Source organism: Triticum dicoccoides, chromosome 6B, assembly GCF_002162155.2.
Source record: "Triticum dicoccoides isolate Atlit2015 ecotype Zavitan chromosome 6B, WEW_v2.0, whole genome shotgun sequence".
Classification (NCBI taxonomy): domain Eukaryota; kingdom Viridiplantae; phylum Streptophyta; class Magnoliopsida; order Poales; family Poaceae; genus Triticum; species Triticum dicoccoides.
This window is the reverse complement of record NC_041391.1, coordinates 400571045-400594597: the sequence shown is the minus strand read 5'-3', so window position 1 is coordinate 400594597 and position 23553 is coordinate 400571045. Positions and strand designations below refer to the sequence as shown.

Genomic DNA, 23553 nt, shown 5'->3' with positions numbered 1-23553 from the left:
TGGTCTTCAGTATTTGTGTGGTTGATGGAGATGTCGCCCTTCAACACATGGTCACGAAGAAAACGATGATGAATCTGGATGTGCTTTTTCTTCGAGTGCTGAACTGGGTTGTGAGCAATCTTGATAGCACTCTCATTGTCGCAGTAGAGTGGCACATTCTTCACATTGATGCCATAGTCCTTGAGGGTTTGCTTCATCCATAGCAATTGAGCACAGCAAGATCCAGCAGCAATGTACTCAGCTTCTTCAATGGAGAGTGATACGCAGTTCTGCTTCTTCGAGGACCAACATACCAAGGATCGTCCGAGGAAATGACATGTGCCTGACGTTGACTTGTGGTCCACCCGATCACCAGCATAGTCAGAGTCTGAATATCCAATGAGATCAAAGGAAGAGCCCTTGGGATACCATAATCCAAGTGTTGGTGTGTGAGCTAGATATCGAAGAATATGCTTCACAGCCTTATGGTGTGATTCCTTCGGTGTAGCTTGAAATCGGGCACACATGCAAACACTAAGCATAATATCTGGCCTAGATGCACATAGGTACAATAAAGAGCCAATCAGGGAGCGGTATACCTTTTGATCGAAGTCTTTACCATTTTCATCAGTTCATAGATGGCCATTTGTGGGCATAGGGATTTTGACGCCTTTGCAATCTTGCATGCCAAATTTCCTCAAAACATCCTTGAGGTATTTCTCCTGAGATATGAATATGCCATTGTATTGTTGACGAATCTGAACCTAAGAAGAATTTCAATTCTCCCATCATAGACATTTGATATTCTTCACTCATCATATAGGCAAATTCATCACTATAACGTTGGTTAGTACAACCAAAGATAATATCATCAACATATATTTGGCACACGAATAATTCATCATCATATGTTTTGGTGAAAAGAGTTGGGTCAAGTGAACCGGGTTTGAAGCCTTTCTTCATGAGGAATTCCTTCAGTGTGTCATACCACGCCCGAGGTGCTTGCTTGAGGCCATAGAGGGCCTTGATGAGTCTGTAGGCATGATCTGGAAATTTTGGATCCTCAAAACCTGGTGGTTGAGCAACATATACTTCTTCCTCAAGCTTACCATTGAGGAATGCACTTTTCACATCCATTTGATGTAAGATGATATTATGATGGTTAGCGTAAGCAAGCAATATGCGAATAGCCTCAACTCTAGCAACAGGTGCAAAAGTTTCATCGAAATCAATTCCTTCAACCTATGTGTAGCCTTGAGCTACAAGACGAGCCTTATTCCTCACCACAAGGCCATTTTCATCTTGTTTGTTGCGGTAGATCCATTTGGTACCGATGATGTTGTGCTTACGTGGGTCTGGTCGCTTGACAAGCTCCCACACATTGTTGAGCTCGAATTGATGTAATTCATCTTGCATGGCTTGAATCCACTCAGATTCCATGAATGCTTCATCAACTTTAGTGGGATCAGTGATAGAGACAAATGCAAAATGCCCACAAAAGTTAGATAAATGTGAAGCTTTTGAGCGCGTGAGAGGACCTAGTGCGTTGATGTCATCGATGATCTTCTCGATCTGCACTCCGTTTGCAACGCGAGGATGTGCGGGTTGACGACTTTGCTTAGGCCCAACAGTTTCTTCAGGACCAGTTTCTTCAGCAACACCAGCGGGATTTTCTTCATGATCTGGAATGACTTCTTCAGCAGATTCTTTTGGTAGGGATGATGTCCTCAGTAGCTTTGAACTTGATGGATTCCTCCGGTGACATTTCATCTAGCACAGGAGGTAGGTGCTCTCTTTGCGAGCCATTAGTTTCATCGAACCGCACATCTACAGTTTCAACAATCTTTTGATGATTGATGTTGAAGACTCTGTAGGTGTGCGAGTCCTTTCCGTAACTAAGCATAAAACCCTCATGTGCTTTCGATGCAAATTTCGAGTGATGGTGAGGATCTCTAATCCAGCATTTAGCACCGAAGACTTTGAAATAACTTACATTGGGTTTCTTGTCAGTGAGGAGTTCATATGAGGTCTTTTTGAAGAATTTGTGAAGATATACCCTGTGATGATGTGGCACGCAATATCAATTGCTTCAGGCCAGAAGCGCTGAGGTGTCTTATATTCATCAAGCATGGTGCAAGCCATCTCAACAAGTGTTCTGTTCTTGCGCTTCATGACACCATTCTGCTGAGGAGTATAAGGAGCAGATAATTCATGAGTAATACCAAGCATATCAAGATATTCATCGGGGCCAGTGTTCTTGAACTCGGTTCCATTATCACTCCTGATATGCTTGATCTTCACACCGAGGTTAGTGAAAGCCCTTGAGGAAAATCTTCTGAAGACTTCCTGCACTTCATTTTTGTAAGTGATGATATGCACCCATGTGTAACGAGAATAGTCATCAACTATGACAAAGCCATATAATGATGCAAAACTAGAGAATGTGGCATAATGAGTAGGGCCAACGAGATCCATATGAAGTAATTCAAAGGGACGAGAAGTGGTCATGATAGTCTTTGAGGGATGCTTGGCTCTAGTGATCTTTCTAGCCTCACATGCCCCACAAAGATGATCTTTGAGGAATTTGACACCCTCGATGCCAATGACATGCTTCTTCTTCGTGAGTGTATGCAAGTTCCTCATCCCAGCATGACCAAGTCGTCGATGCCATAGCCAACATTCTGAAGCTTTTGCAAGTAGACATGTGGCAGGTTGTGGTCCTCCAGAGAAATCAACAATATATCAGTCTCCTTTCCTAAAGCCTTCGAAGACTTTGGAGTTGTCAGATTCCATTAGCACAAGGCAACAATATTTGCAAAAGACAACAACCATATCAAGATCACAAAGCATTGAGACAGACATGAGGTTGAATCCTAAGGACTTGACAAGCATGACTTTGTCCATGTGTCTATCCTTTGAGATTGCAACCTTACCCAGACCCAATACCTTGCTTTTGCCTTTGTCAGCGTAGGTGATATGCTTCAGATGAGATGGTGACAAATCAGTGTCCATCAACAAGTTCCTGTCACCAGTCATGTGATTTGTAGATCCACTATCGAGGACCCACTCAGTAGCTTTAGGTTGTTCATCCTGCAGATGAATTAGTGCAACTTACGAACCCATATACTTCATCAGTGAAGAATATGATATCAATTTCATCAACAGTAACACATATAGCAGCATGAGGACGTGAGAAATGAATGATTCATTTCTTCATGATTAGCTTGCGTCCTTTCAAGCACATTCAGGTCTCCAGCAAATTCTTCAGACGATCAAGTTCGTGTGGAGACCCAACCCTACATAAGATATTAGTTCTTTTTCTTCACCACCCACATCTGAAGGGGTGGCAAAGAGTTCATCATTCTGCGAGCTCCATAAGAAAAAGATGGCATAGAAGCGAGTGCACTTCGTTTCACAGAAGAGTGGTTAGGATAAGCATATGAATAAGCAGAGAAATTCTTCGAGGACTTATGAACATAATGGTTTGAAGAATAATGCACATATTCATGGCCCTTAGACTTTCCCTGCGAAACAGAAGTGTTAGCATGATGATGTTCATATGAGGATTTTGATCCATGTGAGGACTTGGATCCATATGAAGATTTTGATCCATATGAGAAATTTGATCTGGGGTTCCTATTCTTCACTGGTGGTGTCATGATGACATTCACCTGAAGATTTTCAAGGAACCTTTTAGGAACCCAGATTTTCTTCATAGGGGACCGTTCCTGCAGTTAGTTCCAACATATTGAGCAAATATTTCACCATTCTGATTCTTGAACAGTTTATAGTTGGAGTCAAATGACTCATCAGAGGAATATGAAGAATCAGAGGTAAAGCCAGATAAAGTGCATGGATCTACAGGAGGTCCTTTCACAGCAACCCATGAGGTTTTGGGATATTGCTCAGGTTTCCAGTAGGTCCCATCAGCATTGAGTTTCCTCTCAAAGGCAATACCCTCTTTCCTAGGGTTCCTGTTCAAGATCTGCTTTTTGAGCACATCACATAGAGTCTGATGCCCTTTGAGGCTTTTGTAAATGCCTATCACATACAATTCCTTCAGCCCTGCATTATCGTCAGTGATACATGTGGTATCCTCAGATGAGGAATTTATGACCACAGAGACAGTTGAAGAATTTGCAGCAATAGAAGCATTTGAACATTCAGGTGATGAATTAGCAGATTCACGCTCAATGCATTTCAGGCATGGTGGAATAAATTCTTCCTGAGCGGAACTGATCTATTGAGCAAGCAATGAATCGTTCTCCTTCTGAAGATCTTCATAACTCGCTTTTAACTTCTCAAGATCTTGCTTTCTCTGAATAAATTCATAAGAAAGCTTCTCATGATCAGTTAAGAGAGTGTTATGATGATTTTGAAGGTTGTCAAACTTTGTTTGAAGTCTTTGAAGATTATCTGTCAGAGTCTTGGTTCGATTCAATTCCTCACCCAACAGGTCATCGCTTCTGTCTACTTGATTTTGAATCTTTTCTAAAGCCTTCTGTTGTTTAACAGCAATTTTAGCAAGTTTCGAGTAGCTAGGCTTGAGATTGTCATCAGATTCATCCTCACTAGAGTTAGAGGGGGACTGTTTGAGCACCTTGGAATCTTTTGCCGTAAAGCAGTAGGTGGAAGCATAGTCATCGGTGCTCTTGTCAGCAGAATTGGGGAGGTCATTTTCTTCAGTGTTGAAGATGGACTTGCTGACGTAAGCAATAGCGAGAGCTAGGCTAGCCACACCCGAGTCTGATTCCTCAGATTCCTCCTCTTCCACATTATCCTCAGATTCCGCTTCAGAGTCCATTTCCTTGCCAATGAATGCCCGGGCCTTCTTGGAATTGCTCTTCTTGTGAGATGAAGACTTTGAAGATTTTGATGATGAAGACTTTGAAGATTTCTTCTTCTTCTTTGAGTCATCAGAATCGTCATCTTTGTACTTCTTATTCTTTGATTCCTGTTCCCACAGAGGACAATCAGACATATAGTGACCAGGTTTCTTGCATTTGTGGCAAGTTCTCTTTTTGTAGTCATGAGACGAGGAATCATCATTTCTTGAAGACTTTCCAAAACGACCGCGGCGAGAGAACCTCTGGAATTTCCTCACGAGCATTGCTAGCTCCTAGCTCAATTCTTCAGGATCACCAAGGCTGCTACCAGAATCTTCAGCTTCAGACTCAGATACTACCTTGGCCTTCAGTGCACATGATCTTCCGTAGCTCGGTCCATAGAGATCTCTCTTCTCAGCAAGCTGGAACTCATGAGTATTTAGCCTCTCGAGGATATCAGCGGGAGCAAGTGACTTATAATCAGCTTGCTCTTGAATCATCAGTGCAAGGGTGTCAAATGAAGAATCAAGTGATCTCAGCAATTTTTTCACCACCTCGTGGTCGGTGATGTCAGTGGCACCAAGTGCTTGAAGCTCATTTGAGATGTCAGTGAGGCGATCGAAGGTTTGATGAACATTTTTGTGTCGAGTCTTTTGAAGCGGTTGAAGAGATTGCGAAGAACATCAACTCGGGAGTCACATTGAGTTGAGACTCCTTCGTTGACCTTTGACAGCCTGTCCCAAATTAGCTTGGCAGTTTTCAGGGCACTCACTCTGTTGTACTGTCCTTTGCTCAGATGGCCACATATGATATTCTTCGCTTGAGAATTGAGTTGCTTGAATCTCTTCACATCAGCAGCATTCACAGACGGAGTGACTAAGGGAACACCATATTCCACAACGTACAGAGATCGTTATCAATTGCCTCAAGATGCATATGCATCTTGTTCTTCCAGTAGGGGTAATCCGTCCCATCAAAGGTAGGACACCCAGCCGAGACCTTGATCATACCTGCAGTCGACATAACTAAAACTCTAGGCGGTTAAACAAAAATCACACAGAACAAGGGAGTACCTTGCTCTGATACCAATTGAAAGTGCATTACGTCAACTAGAGGGGGGGTTAATAGGCGATTTTTATGAATTCTTCACTGAGGAATTTCAGGGTGAGAAAATTCCTAAGCGAAGAACTACTTGCAGCAGAATAAGTACTCAGGTATAAGGATAACAGAGCAACATCATAGTCATCATGATGAAATGAAAGACAAACACAGAGTACAGAAAGCGTAAACACAGGATAAGCAGGATGAATACAAGTTGACCGAAGAAATAGGACTGAGGAAATAGAGAAAGTCTTCAGTCAAAGTCTTCAAACAGTAATGATCAGGTACATCAACACATAACTGAGGAAATGAAAGGGTTGAGGAAATAGAACCAGTAGGCTTGGTGAAGAAAATGATTTGGTAGACCAGTTCCAACTGTTGTGGCAGTTGTACGTCTGGTTGGAGTGGCTGAGTATTTAAACTCGAGGACACACAGTCCTAGACACACAGTCCTCACCGTATTCTCCTTGAGCTAAGATCACACAGACCTCGCCCAACAGTAGTGGTAAGTCTTCACAGGTGACTTCCAAACCTTCACAGACTTGGTCACTCGGCAATCCACAATTCCTCTTGGATGCTCAGACCATGACGCCTAACCGTCTGGAGGATACACAGTCCTCAAAGGTAACAAGCGTCGGTTCCACACAGGAACAATCTCTTCAGTGATGCTCAATCACTTTAGGGTTTGTAGGTTTGGGTTTGGGATTTGGGTTTTCCTCACTTGATGATTTTCGCTCAAAGTCCTCGGAGGATGGGATGCTCTCAAATGACAAGTGTCAGTTTCTCTCGGAGCAGCCAACCAGCTAGTGGTTGTAGGGGGCGGCTATTTATAGCCTAGGGAGCAGCCCGACATGATAAGACATAAATGCCCTTGGCTGATATGACCGTTAGGTGGTAGGATATTTTGGGACAGCTGGCGCGCGGCATAGCAACGGTCGAATTTGAGGTTCGAATTCCTCAGGGCTATCATGTTCTTCATTGTGTAGGCAATTCGCACTGGCGAATTTCTAACTCCTCAGTCAGAACAAATTCCTCATAGACCAGAAGATCTTCGTCTCTGTCACTGAAGAAATTGACTGAATTGATCTGAGATTTCCAATGGCTTCACTCGAAGGATTGGGTAGGTGTAGGATTTTGAGATGAGCATCACTTGGAAATCGGTTTCCTTAGTATTCCCTCGACCCCCTTTAACAGTACGGTGTTTCCTATGACTTAAGAAAGAGTAAATGAAACTACGAAAACAAAAGTCTTCACGCTTCAAATTCCTCACATGAATATCTAAGTCTTCAAGGTCACACCAATTTCTTCACTTTCAAAGTCTTTAGGAGAACCAAAGTCTTCAGTCGAAGACATTCATTTTTAGGGGTCAATTTTCACTGTAAATATCAAACTCCTCATTGACTTATAGAGCCTGTGTACACTCACAAACACATTAGTCCCTTAACCTATAAGTCTTCAATACACCAAAATCACTAAGGGGCACTAGATGCACTTACAAGATTGAGCTCCATAGGAGTATCAACGGTGCGCTCATCACTAAGAGCAGCACAAGTAAGAAGTCCTGGATATACTTTTCTTGGGAAATAAAGAAGGCATCAGAGGTGGATGAAACCTCAATCCCAAGAAAGTAACGAAGAGGACCAAGATCAGACATAAGGAACTGCTCACTGAGGTGGGCCTTGATAAAGGCAATGTACTCAGAATCATCGTCGGTGATGATCATGCCATCAACATATAGAAGAAGAAGAGTCCTACCACGAGCAGAAAGGTGGACAAACAACGTTGAATCATGAGCACTGGGCATAAAACCAGCTGCAGTCACCACAGAGGTGAAGCGCTCAAACCAGGCACGGGGGCTTGCTTAAGGCCATAAAGAGAGCGATGAAGACGACAAACCATGCCATCGGGAACAGAATACCTAGGTGGTGGCTGCATATAAACCTCCTCACATAACTCACCATTTAGAAAGGCATTCTTCACATCAAGCTGAGACACAGACCAATGGTGAATAGAGGCCAGGGCGAGAAGTGTACTGACAGTGGTCATATGGGCCATGGGAGCAAAAGTCTCATCGTAATCATGACCATGCTCTTGTTGAAAGCCATGAGCCACAAGACGAGCTTTATAACGCTCAAGAGAACCATCAGAGCGAGTTTTTATCTTATAGACCCACTCACAAGTGATGGGATGAACACCGGGAGGAAGAGAAACCAGATCCCACGTGCCGGTGCGCTTAAGGGTGGCAATCCCCTCAGCCATTGCAAACTGCCATTCAGGATGCACAATAGCATCTTGATAAGAAGTCGGCTCAAGAACGGTCGAAAGACCATAGTGAGATGGAGAATATCAGTCAGGGGGCGGACAAGACCGAGAACGAAGACCATAAGTTGGCTGAGAGGAGGAAGACGACACATTAGAAGTAGAGGGCACATCAGTAGACTCATCCACAATGTGTGGACGACGAGTATAATGAAAAGGAAAGGAGGGAAGTGGTGGAATCATTGGAGACGAAGACGGGGAATGTATCGACAAAGGTGGAGAAGGCGAAGTATTGGTGATGAAGATAGAGAAGATGAAGGTATCCATGATGAAGGTGGAGAGTCATGTGATGAGGGAGAAGAAGAAACCGTAAGAGAGGACGGCGTCGAATCTGCAACAGCGGGACGAGGAGTAGGAATACTGGGCATAGAGGGAGGTGTATCATGTTAGGGAAATATGCAACTTCATATTATTAGGAGGCCAAAGCCATCATATATACATGTATAAGAGAACACTAAGAGAGATCAACATCAAAGCTACTGCCAGCACAGATTAGCCCCCGCGTCGTCTTCTTGGCGGTTCAGGGGAGAGAAAAAACTTGTCGTCGTGACTCCTCCCCCTCCCCTCCTAGTCTCGCCGCCACCGGAGGGGTCTCCCTGGCAAAGGTCGGGCGGCCCTGAGGAAGGTGGCGGCGGGGCAACGATTCCCTTGTGGTGGCGCGGCCATGCCAGAGCTCCGCGCGTGGCAGAGGAGTTGCGGACGGCGACGGCCACCGCCGCGGGACGGGCAAAGCACGACGATCCGATTGGCCTGGCGCAGCGGGCACACTGTGCGTGGCGACGGTGTGGCCTACGATCTCCTACTTGGCGGCTTGGATCTGGGGCTTCTGGTCTGGGTTGGGCATCCAGGTTAGGGCTTTGCATGGTGTCACACGGCGACGGCCGCTCTGTTGCGTGCTGGGCTGTTGGTGGTGGCCGGCCAGGAGGCGGTGGTGGATCTGGCTTTAGATCTGTCCGGTGGCGAGTTTGGAGCGGCAAGACTTCCGGTGAAAACCGAGCCTCGACTACGGTCATGATGGACGATGGCGTCATCTTTTGGCGTCGTTACCTTGTCGAAAGTGTCGTCGTAGCAAGCCGCGTCACTCCTTTCGGCCTGCTCTGGGGAAAACCCTAGATCTGTTTTCATGGATCGGACGATGGCGACGTTAGGCGTCGCGCTCCTTGCTGGAGGCATCGTTTAGGAGCAGGTACCGACTTGGGTGGACAAGTGATGGAGCGGCGTGGTATCTATCGCGTCATCGACGACTGGTCTCGGCGGCGTCGCGCAGCGGGTTTTTGCCGACAGATGTGTGACGATGGACGCGCGCAGGGAGGTGGCGTTGTCTGGCGTCATGGTGGCTTCGACGGCGGTTAGACCGGGCACGGTAGATGCATCAGTACAACACTGAAGATGAATTGGTGGCAGGTGGCTGCGGCGGCCTCATACCCGGCAGGCGTCCTGGTTGAGGAGTGCGCCAGACTGGTGGGTGCCCCATACCCGGCATGTGTTCTGGTTGGGACCTCAGGTCTTAAATGTTAGGTTTGGCTGCAAGGCTTGTTTGGTATTAGGCTCAAACCATGAGCATCCCTTCATCAACTGGATAGGAGTAGCGATAGAAGTTGCCTAGACGATGGCTTTAGTCTTATTATTGTATGACTTTGTAAGGACTTATGTGAATAATTAATAAAATGACTGCATGAATCGTCCAGATGCAGAGGCTGTCGGTCCTCCTTTTCTAAAGAAAAAAGAAAGGCTAGAATACAAAAGGTCAAAGGTCATCATCAGTATAACTATAATACGGGTTATGCAGTGGGCTTGTCAGGTCGTCAATGGCAGCCTGCATATGAAGAAGTTGGGTGCCCCCTAAGTGGTTTTTTTTTTTTTTGCATGGTTAGCGCTGCAACATCGGTTGTGGATGTCAGATCGAAGAGCTAGGCACGGCTTGCAGGATGACTCATCGGCATATTACACGTATCTCCAGCAAGAAGATAATGTTGAGCATATCCTAACCCGATGCACTTATGGTAGGGAGGTTTGGTGTGGAGTTTGGGATCAGCTCTAGATCAATGTAAGCGGTCCTCTGCCTGCTGACTCGACACTGTATTGGTGGTTAATGGAAAGGAGGAACTTTCGGAAGAACGACAAGAGGGTTTGACACCCTGTTACGGTTGCTTGGCCTCTCTACAATGCACGGGTGTTCAACCGGGTGCAACAGCAGCGGCAGACGGAGGAGCTCATTGATAAGGTGTGTTACATAGGTTTGTGAGGAGTTAGGCTTCTTTGTACTAAGTGTGGGTGGTGAAGTGGGTCTCTTGTCTACCAAATGTGTGCATTCGTCGCGGATTCTTGTAAATATTCTCTATCTTCTATAAAAGTATAGTACGCCATTGGCGTACTCTTGAAAAAAAAAAGGCTCCTAACAAAAATGCATAGAAAACAAACAGATAAACCTGTATATCCATTCATTCATATTGTCAACCAAAGGGATTTCCATGACATCATTTCTCCACCATGCTATACGGAGACTCATCACAGCCTCGTTACACTTTGTCCAGTATATGCTCACAGCGTGCCATATTCACAATCAAGTGTCGTGTTGATCCTTGGCCAATCAACATCCATGCTCACCTGGTCAGTGTCCAATTCAGTTCTTCCAACTCTAGTCAGATCGAAACGTCTCTGCTCTCGTCCTCTGTCATGTGTGGCTATGCCATCTTGCACTTCCTAGTGAACAGTTTAGTAGCTGAGCAGCAGGCGATTACGAGAAGCACCACAGCAATGACAAAAACTGCAGGTAGCATATGAAGTCCATCAAGACATACAACTAGATAAGTGCTGCAATGTGAGGAAAGCGACAAATCATGGTTTGAAACGTTGAGATCGATGTTAGTAGCATACCGGCAATGGTGCCAAAGAACAGCAGCGCAAGGCGGTGTCGTACAAGCCATGGAAGCTCTGTTTCAAGACTACAATGTGCTTCAAAAGAATGCCCTCCTTTTTTGTTTGCATGTGCATTTGATGGCTTCAGCTCAGATATAGGGAACTCCACGCCATCAACAGAATTTCCCTGTAAATCTCTTAGTTCAATTTTAACCCGTGGAGTTACTGCATTCCAATCTATTTCGATTGCTCCAAAATTTGGCTGACCTGATACATACAACAACAAAAGGACCAACCGATGAAGGACTACAAGAACAATTCAAACCACAGCAGAGAATAAATTAAATATGGGCTGAAAATTCGTAATGATGTTCACAGTTTCATGGTCATAGCATTAAACTGCAGCTTTTAGAAGAAAAAAACTTGTGAAATGAAAGCTTACCATATGAGCATGATTTGTGACGGCAGTTAGGGCTGAAGACTCGCATGGGGGTTGGTGTCAGCCAAGCCAGAAGTCTCATAACAGATTGGAATACTGCTGGTACAGAATTCTCGACAGACTGGGTAAGACCACTTGAGGTAATATCATACAATGGATATTGAGCACCACAGTCAAAACGAGCGATTTCTCCAAAATGAACATCGCCACTAATAAATAAGACCCCATTTCTCTGCATATAGTCAGCGCATATTCCGTGAAAATAATAAACAGGTAAGACAAATAGTCATTTTAGATGACACCTGTGGAATATTGCGAAAAATCCAACACTGCTGTAATGAGTAAATCTAAAGCTTTACAGCATGCCAATAGGGGACACATCATCAAACTGGGCTACATTTTTTCTAATATGAGAATAAATGGGTCATAAACAAAGTAAAACTGTGAAATATGACAGCTACTTAATTAATGAATATGCCGAAGAAGAACTGCCTTTTAGTAAAGTAATAGTAAGCAACCTTACTAGTATCGATCAGTTTAAATAGCCGTTCTCTCTCCCTCGGAAAGCGTGCCCAGGACTCCACATAGAACAAAGGTCTAGTGGTGGCAGAAAGATTGGACACTACCTGCATAAACACATTGGAAAATGTTGTGTTACTCTATGCTACTCCAATGAAAATCAAATAGAAATAATAATAAAAAATAACGGAAGTGCCAAAAGAAAGGTCAAAAAGATGGCGGTCAGTGACTAGGATCTTCTTCTGCACTCATTCAGCAGTTGTTAAAACTTAAAACACATGGAAGATAGTATTATTCAAATTATCTCATCAAAATCAATCATAGATGACACTTATGTTGCCGAATCTTTTTATCTATGTATGTGTTAGAGTACGTAATGGGCCTAATGGGCCCATTAGTCTTAGGGTTAATTAGAGATAAGGGTCGTTTGCTTAGGGGTCAAGTAAGTCTTGCTTGAGAGTCAAGTAAACCTCTCTATATAAAGAGAGGAGATGTATCAATCTAATCAAGCAAGAATTAAGAAGGAAATCCCTTCCCTCTTGCCTGGCCGTGGGCAAAAAGGCCCCCGGCCGGCCTTCTCGCGCCCTCCTTCTAGCAGCGCCATAACAATTTGGTATCAGCTAGCTCCGGTTCGATCATGTCTTCACCGCCGCCAAGCCCGTCTCTTCCGCTGCCGGTCACCTTGTCGCCTCCGGCGACCACCACGACCGTCGCCCCGCTCCTGCCCGCGCCGGGATCCTCTGTCGCGCCCGCCCCCGCCATCCTCACCTGGGAGGAGGTGTCCGGGGTGCTGCGGGACCTAACCCAGGCGGTCCAGGAGATCCACTTGTTCTTGGCCAGGTCCTACAGGCCGCACCCGGTTGTGCCGCCCATCGCCGCCGCCGCGCCACCGTGGCTGCCGTGGCAGCCGCCGCACCAGGCGGCCTTCGTCGCGCTCGCCAGGCCGCTGCAGCTGCCATGTATCGCCACCATCGCCCAGCCCTGGCTGCAGTGGCAGCCTGGCGGCGGCCGCCGCGCCCGGCGCTCCGACGCAGCAGCCGTTGCCGCTGCCCGGCGTGACAGCGCAGCAGCCGCTGCAGCTGCAGCAGCCACCGCCGGTCAGCTCCGCCGCCCAGTATGGGATGCCCTACGACGGGAGTGCGACGACCTCGTTCCCATCAGCGCCGCCGCCATCCCAAGGCGTCCACATCCAGCAGATCAAGTCCCTGCCGTCGCCGTCACTGCTTCCGTCTTGGATCGCTACCCGCCATGTGTCGGCGGCGGTGAGGCTGCAGGCTGCTGCGCGAGGCCTCCTAGCGCGTCGGCGTGTGCGGGAGATGCGTGGTCTGCAGCTGCCGCTCCTCCAAGTTGCCCTTCGCTGCGCAAAGGACCTCGATCTCGTCCGCTGCGTCGGGGATCTGGGCATGTGGTTTCCCCCACGGGCGGCCGGCATGCTGTTTTCCCCGCGGGCAGCGACCTCAAAGTCTGCGACATCGGCGGTTGGGGGGGCGCACCCCTCGTCATTCTCCATCACAAGCCCTCCACTCTTCCCTGTGCGGTGCAGACCAACAGCCATACACATGCACTCCTTTTGTCCAGGTGGTGTCCATGGGATCCAGGTGGCTGTACATGTGCACATCCAAAATAAAGCGTCCTAGTCTATTTCAGGTTGAGAATAATAAAACAAGCCGAGATGTAAAAGGCTTGTTTTTAGGTGTTAGGTTTGTGTTGCGTCGAGTCATGGTTATAAGTTGGTTAGGCTGCAGCTCGAGGACAAGCTGCATGTCCAGGTGGGGTGTAGTGTTAGAGTACGTAATGGGCCTAATGGGCCCATTAGTCTTAGGGTTAATTAGAGATAAGGGTCGTTTGCTTAGGGGTCAAGTAAGTCTTGCTTGAGAGTCAAGTAAACCTCTCTATATAAAGAGAGGAGATGTATCAATCTAATCAAGCAAGAATTAAGAAGGAAATCCCTTCCCTCTTGCCTGGCCGTGGGCAAAAAGGCCCCCGGCCGGCCTTCTCGCGCCCTCCTTCTAGCAGCGCCATAACAGTATGAAATGATAAGAGAACCTTTGATTCAATACTATCATCTGCCACAAAATTGTGGTGACGAACTGAAGACCTACTGGGAGTCCCATTCCCACTTGAGATTATCATCCTTGCTGCATGGGCCAATTCGATCACTAGGAATGGCTTCATTTTTAAGGGCATACCTCCTGGTTTATATAAATGCTGGAAGACATTCAAAGAGGAACTCAACTGGGTTGTACACAGAGCAAACAGGAAGGAGTATGTGAACTTCAAGGAGTGGGTTCAAGCCTTTAGATGATACCATTCAGTTCAGTTAGCTGCCCTGTTTTCAAGGCACTCATGTATTTGTGCCTACTCTTTTCTCTGTTTTTTGGACGTCTGGTTCTCCAGATCCTGTATAGCCTTTGTTTTGTTTTCTCTTCGCTTTTAATTCTTTTATACAGACTATCTTTGTATCTTATTTTGAAAATCAATAAAAATACGCAGCAGAGCCTGCTGTTTCCCTAAAAAAACTGAAGGTGTATACCCAAACTTTGCAAATTCCTTACCACACTAAGTTTCTGCATGTTCCAATGCTTTTATGAAAATTTTAAGTTTGCAACAAGACCAGTCATAATCCTAGGACAGATCCATACTTTGCAGTATCCTATATCCACTTCTATTGGAAGAACACATAAACAGCCACCAGAGTTTACCCTGTGTCTATTTTAGGACTAGTGAGAGAGTATACTTACCTGAATTGAAGATCCAATGATGGTCATCTCTGACTGAGGACCACGTAGCTCCCTCTCCAGCCACTGCCACTGAGGATCTCCAAGTATAGTTCCATCACTTAAGAGTGGGTCTCTGTGATATCTGGTGTCCAACATTATTACCTGCAATAATGTATGAATATTTGTAGTGCATGTAAAATTAATAGTGAAATGGAATCTTCAACGAAATTTGCAAACACACTGGTTCACTTTTGTGTTTTTGACTGATAAATCACCATTTTAGAGCATGTAGAAGTTGTCACCAACTCAAAACTTATGCCGGTGCTCATTATATCTGCCAGGGTGCTATTTTATACTGGTTATAAACAATGAGTGTATTGTGTTTAACCATGCTGGACTAAACAAATATGGAGTAGCATACAAACTATATATGCAAAAGCAACATCAACTGAAAAGACAAGCACAAATCAGCATACACCAAGTACCAGGTTGTTACAAAACTAACTTGTGATGGGGGTTTCTATGTAAGGAATATAAATAATGAAGCAAAAGATGCTGAAGGGATAACTAGAAGAGCTCAAATATTTATTCTAGAAACCTATGAAATGGTACTTGGTTGCAAATTATATAAGGATAAAAGGGGAACATTGTGCACACTGGAAGAATCGCAAACATGTTTATTTATGCCTATGGAGACATCCTATTTGAACAAGATTTTGACAAATATAAAACTTCAAGTTTTACAGCAAAAGTTGCACATGGTATTATAGACTCTACCTTTACACGTTTTCCTTCAGGGCCAAACATGTATGAGGCATAAACACCTGCTTGCTTCCTCCTAAATAAACAAGAGAGAAAGTACTGTGAGGTTTCTGATGGCCTGCAACTGCAGGTGTGAAGATCTGAAATATTCAAAAAAGATTCGAATATTCTGCGGAAAAACAGATTTGCAAGAAACATCATAAAGCAAAACAAAGGAATTCTGGAGTACCATCATTTACAAGGCAGTGACCGCATACAAAAGAAGATCAAGAACTCATAATTAATTCAGTGGTCATGCGTATATACCGTGGACTGTCTTCATCTTCATCCAGGAAATCTAATAGAAGCCTTTGGGAGAACACTTTTCCACTATATTCCTTTCCTGCATCATTCACTCCATAATCATGGTCATCCCATGTTCCAATGACCTGCACATTATAGTGAACAACAGTGATGCCAAGTACTTAATTAAGTGGAAATTTTGAAATAAGAAACGATAATAAAGTTGCACGAATCTTCATGTGCTCAACGGATACGAAAACTGTCCCGATTCGCAAACATAGCACTGAGCAATAAAATGAACAAATAAAATTTTGTGGCGGCCTACTGCTCACTGCTCAGTTGTAGATTAACATCATGAAATTGACTCCTTAACTGGTGTGGAATAATCAGTGCCATCAACATAGTATCTGCATTTCATGATACTGAATTTTGTAATAAAGACAAACGCAACCCCAGAACCACAAGAAACCTCCCCCACCCAGCTCCAACAAACCATGTTTTGGACTTGCAGACACAGAGACCAGACAAAACAGTGGACTATTTAACCCTGTAATAAAGAAGCAAAATCTCACAAGACAGTGAAGTCGCTAGCAACAACAGTGGGTGCCATCAAGAAAAGGAACTTGTCCTGGTCGACCTTAAAGAAACAAAATCTAACGACCGACTACCGAATACACAGGCAATGGCAATTGACTACAGCTAGCAATTTCAAGAGAGCAAACGACGGGGAGCTCACCCTAGCCCTCTCCCTCAGCTTGGCGTACCCCGGGTTGGCCTTGGCCAGCTCGTACTTCCCGCGCAGCTCCTCCTCGGTCGCCGGGTAGAACCGCGGCACGTTCCTCCAGGGCCCCACCGTCCGCTCCCTCCCGAACACCCGGAACGGGCGCTTGTTGTCCCCGTAGACGTTGTCCCCGAGCCAGATGAAGACCTGCGGGTCGAACCCCACGATGGCCTCCCACACGGGCTGCAAGGAAACAACAGCAAACAGACCCCCGTCACCTCCATCCACTCAAGCAAGGGCAAGGAAGTCGAGACCAGGCGGTGCAGCGGGCGTTCCGTCGAGCACCTGGGGCGCGCTCTGGTTGGCGCAGGAGCCAAATGCGATCCTGGACACCACGGCGGTGGTGTTGGGGGCGGCGCGGAGGGAGGGGACGAAGAGGATGAGAAGGAAGAGATGGACGAGCCGGGAGCCGGCCATTGGTGCGAGCGAGCTTGAGAGCAGAGAGGAGAAATGGTGGGGGGTTCCGCGGAGAAGTGGGGATATTCCAGTTCCCACGTTTTCCTTTTTCTTCGAGAATTGCATCGATGGATCCTGGTGATACGTGTGATGTGGTAAACGAAGCAGGTGGGTGAAAACCGGGCAATGAACAGCTTGATGAGCCTGTTTTTTTTTTCCTTTTCTAGTATATACTCCCTCCCTAAAGAAATATGAGAATGTTTAGATCACTAAAAGCAAGTATTACAATAATATGACACGGGCGGGCCGTAAGCCATTAGATATTATATTTTCGATGAGTTGAAGAAGAGAGAGGAAGAGAGAGAAAGGAAGCGGACTACTAATTAACAGCTCGTTGCAGCACGCGTTCCTAGACTTGTTATGAGAGAGTGAGTGGGCCATATATTAAAAAAATACTCCATCTTAAAATATAGGACGTTTTTTAACATTACACTATACAACTATTGTACTTGCCGGTTATAAACTTGACTACACTATATAAGATGTGCAAAATTATATAGCCAGTAACTGGCTATACTATTAACCATGCTCTAAAGAGGGAGTACATGTGATGATGTCCCCTACATTGCTGCCGCCGGAACTTTGCGACAAAAAAAATCTAAAACTAACAGAAGTAAAAATAACTTATGACTAACATACATGAATTGTTGATATGATGCGCTCCATCTATATCTATACTATTTATAAAAGAGCGAATATTTTCTTTGTTAAAGCCACCCAACAAATGCACACAGACATATTGCAATCACCAGATTAGTCTCATTTAATTAAATCTAATTGTCAAAATTAATCTGATCCAATATCTAATGTGGACTTAGCAATTATCAGGGAGTGGGCCACTCCACGGGCAGAGCAATCGGTTCGCACGAAGGCTGGCCTTTGATTCCCTGTAGGCCCGCTCAGAAGAGTCATACGCAGCGGAGGCACTCCTGAAGCCCGCGCAACATGCATTCCAAGAGGTTGGGTCCCCCAACAAAGCATTTTTTTTAAGATTGAGCTCTATAGAGAAAAACTTAGCCTATGTTGTCTCAACATAGTGGGTCCCAAGCCCGGGTAAAAAAGGAAGGTTGTGATAGGCTTGGCGAGCCAACGTAAAAACTCAGCCACTCTTATGGAGATGAAATCCAAAAGATTTTCGTTGGGGTGTAACCCTCTCAGTGACACGCCACATCGGAACCTTCGGGAGGTGATACCTGGAGAGGGTGTTGTCCCTTAGCATAAGCTGGTGGTTGCCGACTTCTGCTTTCGGATTCATGTACAACGGGATAAGCATGCCAAAGTCGCTAGAACAAAGTGGTGGAAGCTCAGGGAGAAGGTAGCTTAGGCGTTCAAGGACAGGGTCATTAAGGAGGGCTCTCGGGAGGAAAAAGGGGATGCGGACAATGTGTGGATGAAGATGGCGACTTGCATTCGTATAGTGGCTTCGGAGGAGTTTGGAGTGTCCAGGGAAAGTAGAGGTAGAAGCGAAGTTAAGGATACCTGGTGGAATGATGATGTCCAAGGCTATTAAGGAGAAGAGATATTGTTTCAGACGCCTATACCTGGATAGGAGTGTAGACAACATAGAGAAGCACAAGATGACGAAGAAGGCCGCGAAGCAAAGCTATCAGTGAAGCAAGGGGTTGGGCGTATGAAGACCTCTATCAGCGGTTAGGCACAAAGGAAGGCGAAAGGGACATCTATAAGATGGCCAAGATCCGAAAGAGGAAGACGAGGGATGTTAACCAAGTCAAATGCATCAAGAACGGAGCAGACCAACTCTTGGTGAAGGACGAGGAGATTAAGCATAGATGGCGGGAGAATTTCGACAAGCTATTCAATGGGGAGAATGAGAGTCTACCATTGAACTAGACGACTCCTTTGATGATACAAGCACGCGTTTTGCGCGGCGAATCCAGGAGTCTGAGGTCAATGAAGCTTTAAAATGATCAAAGAAGGCAAGGCGATAGGCCTTGATTTTATCTCCATTGAAGTGTGGAAAGGCCTCGGGGGCACAACGATAATATGGCTAACTGTAACACCCCTGATGATAAGCCACAATAACTTCACCCTAATGATGCCATGTCACCATGATTACTAAGCTTGATTGCCCCTTGATTAAAACTCAATTCAAATTCAAATTTAAAATAAAGTCAAAGTTAATATTTCTTCAAACAGTAAAACTAAAATATTTGCATTATTCTAAAAATTATCATGATCATTGTCATGTTGAAAACCAACTTCATTTGACTCACAAATAAATTCCTAGGAAATTAATAATGGTCCAACATCAACTAAAATGGCCTTTTCAAAATAAAAAAATATATTTATTTAACTCCAATTGCCTTCAAACTTTGTGTGCAATCTCAAAATAGTACCTAGTATTTGTGTGCTAAGTATCATGTGTAGCAAAATTCATTTGTTAGCTGAAGTAAATAGAAAATAATAGAGAAAAAAAGAAAAAGAAAACTAAAAAAGGTAAGGCCCATGTGGTCTGGGAAAGGCCCAGCCCTTTCCCCTCACTCGCCCCCCCTCTATCGTGGTAATCTCACATCAGATGCCAGGGGGTGGCTTATCGTGGGTGGAGCCATGAGGACGTCGTCGGGTTCCAGAAGCGAGAGTGAGCACGAGTTCGAAGGCACACGAGACGTACCCAGGTTCGGGGCTCTCCGGAGAGATAACGCCTCTACTCCTGCTATGATGACTATGATCAAATGACTACAAGGTTTCTCCTTCAGCTGTGTTGCTAGAGGAGGAAGAAGGGTCGGGCTAGCTCTCTTCTCCTAGCTATGGTGTGTGGTGGAATGAGGGCTGGACCCTTTCCATGGGTGAGCCCTGAGGGGTTTTATAGTCCAACCCCCCAGGGGTACATTGGTAATACGGCCGGGTGTAGGACCCGGACGTCAGTGTCTAAGGTCGCTAGGTTCTCCACCAGCAGTTGGGGCCTGCCGCTGGAGGGCCCCACCGGCTGTCAAGAATCCGAATGATAGGTAGGGCTCGTCGCTTGCGGGCCACGCTGATTGCCTTTTGCTGTAGCCCTGTCCTTGATGACGGAGGCCGCATCAGGAGTTGTATGGCTATAGTCCCGCGTACGACGGGTTGGTGGCCGCTTGGTCAGCGCACACTGTGGCCACGCTCCGTCTCGTCGAAGCAGGTGAGTGCGGACTCCGAGGGAAGGGAAGGGCGGCTGCTGGATATCGGCCCGCCCCCAAAGCAGCCTTCTAGGGGGACGCCGTCTTCTGGGAGCGCGCGTACTGGTAGGGCCTGCCACCTACGGGCCATACTGGTTACCCTTTGTGGCAGCATGGCCCTTGCTGACGAGGGTCATGTCATGAGTCGCATGGCTACAGTTCCACGCCTGGCAGGTAGGTAGCCGCTTGGTCAGCTCATACTGTAGCCACGCTCCTCCGGGATTTGGGGGAGTAGGTGGCTTGTACCACGCCCTGTCTTGTCGTAGTGGGTGAGTGCAAACTCCGAGGGGGAGGACGGGCTGGCTGCTGGAGGCGGGCCCACTCCCCACACCGTCTTTTGGGGTGCGCTGTCTTCTGGAAGCCGGTCGCGAGGTCTTGTCCGCCTTCTAAGGGGACGTCGTCTTCGGGAAGGCGGCCACCTGGTCGATAGGCTTGAGGGGCAGTGCAAGCTCCAATGTTTTGAAATGCTAAGGGGTGCTGATGAGGCTACCTGGGGTCTATCCCCCCGACAGTAGTACCGAAGCTGGTGAGGCGCCACGGCCCGATGCCGGAGTGCCTCAGTAGTTTCCTCCTCCAAGAGATCCAGGGTCATTGCTTTGTCCGGCTTGAAGAAGCCGTCTGCCAGGAGTCGGCCGAGGTAGAGCCGGCCGCTTGGTGGATTTGAATCGCCATAGCAGGCGCCAGGCTGACGGCGCCGGGTGGCGCGCTTGCCGCCCGTTGCACGCTTGCCACGCGTCGCCAGCAGGCCAGGCCGACCTGCCAGCCCACGCGCGTGACAGAATGTTGCTGCAGGCTCGGGCCCACCACTACAGGGCCTCAGCACGCGCGCGGATCCGCTGCGGTCGAGGTGGATGATAACCCACAAGTATAGGGGATCGCAACAGTTTTCAAGGGTAGAGTATTCAACCCAAATTTATAGATTCAACACAAGGGGAGCCAAAAAATATTTGAAGGTATTAGCAGCTAAGTTGCAATTCAACCACACCTTGAGATTAATTATCTACAGCAAAGTGATTAGTAGCATAGTAATATGATAGTTTTTATGATAGCAGCAGTAGCAACAATAACGGTAACAGTGATAGATGGCTCTCCTCTCCACCACCGCCACCCTCCCCCTCCCTCTCCTCCACCGCACCAACCATGGCGTTCTCTAGCTCCTCCACCCATGGAGGGCTTACTGCATTAGGATTTTTCATCGGGCATTGCCCTTGCTGATCAGGTGAGGCGAAGGTTTGGATTCACTGTTCATTTCTCGCCCTCTAGAGACGCCAAGGAGTTCTTTTTGGTGGTCTCTTTTTCCTCGGCTTCCTTCCCCTCTCGGTGGATTCTGTTGGAATCGCTCTGCAGTGTTGTACTGGTGGTCTTTGCTTGGATTTCAATGTGGTGCAAATCAATTCTCGTTCCTTTCGATTTTCTATGGCAAACAACAAGCTGGGGCATTTCATCTATAAGCTCAAAGACCGCATTTGGCCAGATTTTGTTTGCCACTTCCACTTGGTTAACGGGAGATTTTCCAAAGCCCCAATACTTGCCACTAGTTGGCATGCAGACACGGAATTGACTGATATTGCTGCTCGTAAACCCTTGGCTATCAAATCTGACTTGATGTTCTTACATTCCAACAAGTATGCGTTACAAGGTTCATATACAGACTGCAACATGAGTAGTTTGACACCAATTTCCTCTATGGTTTTCTCGGATAACAATGCTCATGAGGCTTCTTCTTCCGCCCTACCAACGAAGATGATCATACCTAATTCTTCCAAGGATATTCAAATTAAGTTTGGATCTTTTTCTTCATTCGCAAAAGTTTCCACCACTCATGATCCCCCTAATTCTTCCCCCGACAGCATTGATCATATTGCTTTGATGGAGCTATTTATGTCTGAGGAAAAGCTAGAGGAGCAACAATTGCCCAGTCACATTAATTTGGGGGGATTTCAATGCCTGTTAAATGTGCCTTATCCACCTCTTTCGTGGAATTATTTGAATTCGGCCTTCCGTTATGCTCCCCTCATACGTCTTGGTCGCCTATGCTCACAGCTTGTCGCAAAGCGGACTTGGCCCAGGCCCACTATTCTCTTGATGAGATTATGTCATTACCAGCCCACTGGGCCACTCTTTGCCCACGATGCTTACAATGGGGCCATAACAAATTTGCTTGTCAAGCTCGCATAATTTGTCTTAAATGTTCGGGACCAGATCACAAGGCAACAAATTGTACAAGTTTTGGAAATTACCAGCCTATTCCTAAAGATAATCAGCCGAATCACAATCAAAATAACTTGTCCGGATCTTCTGCTCCTTCCGTTCGCCAAGGCCACAGACGGAGGAAGACCAGGTCACCGTCTGATGCACCATCTGTGCCTTCTATGGGCACGTGGCACGATCTTGCCACAAGAGACAATATGCGCAAAAATGGAAGTGGATTCCCAAGGCATCTAGTCTTTCGTTTCCTACCCCTCATGCTCCGTCTCCCGCTCCATTTCCCCAAACGACGCCGCCCAGTCCAGTCTCATAACCATTACAGCTCTCTGAGCAAACCCCACCTCCACCGAGCTCTGTCGCCATGGCGAACTATCCGCTAAACCCGGTGCCGATGTTTGGTGCGCAGCGGCATGGTGGTTGGCCCAATCCTGCCGCTCAACCATTTCTTCCTGGCCATCACGGAGACAAGCGAGTATGTTCCTCTTCACCGTCGAGCTGCTATCCCCAACACGATCATAGGTCTCACTGGTACGCATTGTTGCTATACAAACGGTTTTAAACCCCTTTCCGCGACATCATTTGGAACCGTCACCTAGTGAGTGTGAGCGATTAGGGGGTCCTTCCCACACGATCCATAAACCGTCGGGGATAGGCCCTCCTGGGACACCAAATGAGTTCGTGTATGATCGGGTGACCCATGGAAACCCAATCATTTCTGTAGGTATGTACATCCCAGACGGTGAATCCCAGAAAACATTTCCGTAGGTATGTACATCCCACATGGTGAATCCTAGAAAAAACATTTCTGTAGGTATGTACATCCCACACAGTCAATCCAGGGAAAACGTTTCCGTTCGTATGTACATCCCACACAGGTTTATGTATAGGCTCGTGTGTGATATGTGTAACCATCACACACGCTCTGCCTTGGTTAACCATTTTCTTTTATCAACTACATCACACACCATTTGATGAAAAAAACTGTGTGGCATTGGGCTATCCATCACAAGCGTTTTTACTGCTAGAACTGTTTGCAAAGTTCCATGACCCATTTAGCAGGTTTATTAGTTTACAATTAATAATTTCAGTATTACGCAAATTCACATTTCATATCGAACAGCTGTTTGCCAAC

General features: G+C 46.3%; 1 protein-coding gene across 2 annotated transcripts; it reads right to left on the bottom strand.

The window, feature by feature from the left end:
- Nucleotides 1-10636: 10636 nt before the first annotated feature.
- On the bottom strand, nucleotides 10637-17092 carry LOC119323741 (alkaline phosphatase D-like). 2 transcript variants are annotated; one of them, XM_037597446.1, is made up of 9 exons: nucleotides 16873-17085; nucleotides 16543-16770; nucleotides 15831-15952; nucleotides 15540-15600; nucleotides 14784-14924; nucleotides 12042-12149; nucleotides 11527-11755; nucleotides 11103-11351; nucleotides 10637-10992 (listed from the first exon to the last, which is right to left on the bottom strand). In XM_037597446.1, the coding sequence occupies exons 1-9, from the start codon at nucleotides 17002-17004 to the stop codon at nucleotides 10910-10912; spliced, it is 1353 nt and encodes a 450-aa protein (XP_037453343.1). In that variant the 5' UTR covers nucleotides 17005-17085; the 3' UTR covers nucleotides 10637-10909. The 2 variants fall into 2 exon arrangements, with proteins under 2 accessions (XP_037453343.1, XP_037453344.1); XM_037597447.1 differs by lacking the exons at nucleotides 10637-10992; nucleotides 11103-11351 and having other exon boundaries at nucleotides 11596-11755; nucleotides 12047-12149; nucleotides 16873-17092.
- Between the last annotated feature and the right edge of the window lie 6461 nt (nucleotides 17093-23553).

What these genes read in the sequence shown, in the direction of transcription:
- LOC119323741 (XM_037597446.1), bottom strand. Translation starts at nt 17,004, where the DNA reads ATGGCCGGCTCCCGGCTCGTCCATCTCTTCCTTCTCATCCTCTTCGTC. An exon ending in CTGAAGGAAAACGTGTAAAG is followed by an intron (nt 14,925 to 15,539) that starts GTAGAGTCTATA and finishes ACATTATTGCAG; the next exon opens with GTAATAATGTTGGACACCAG. An exon ending in TCATTGGATCTTCAATTCAG is followed by an intron (nt 12,150 to 14,783) that starts GTAAGTATACTC and finishes GTGTTTATGCAG; the next exon opens with GTAGTGTCCAATCTTTCTGC.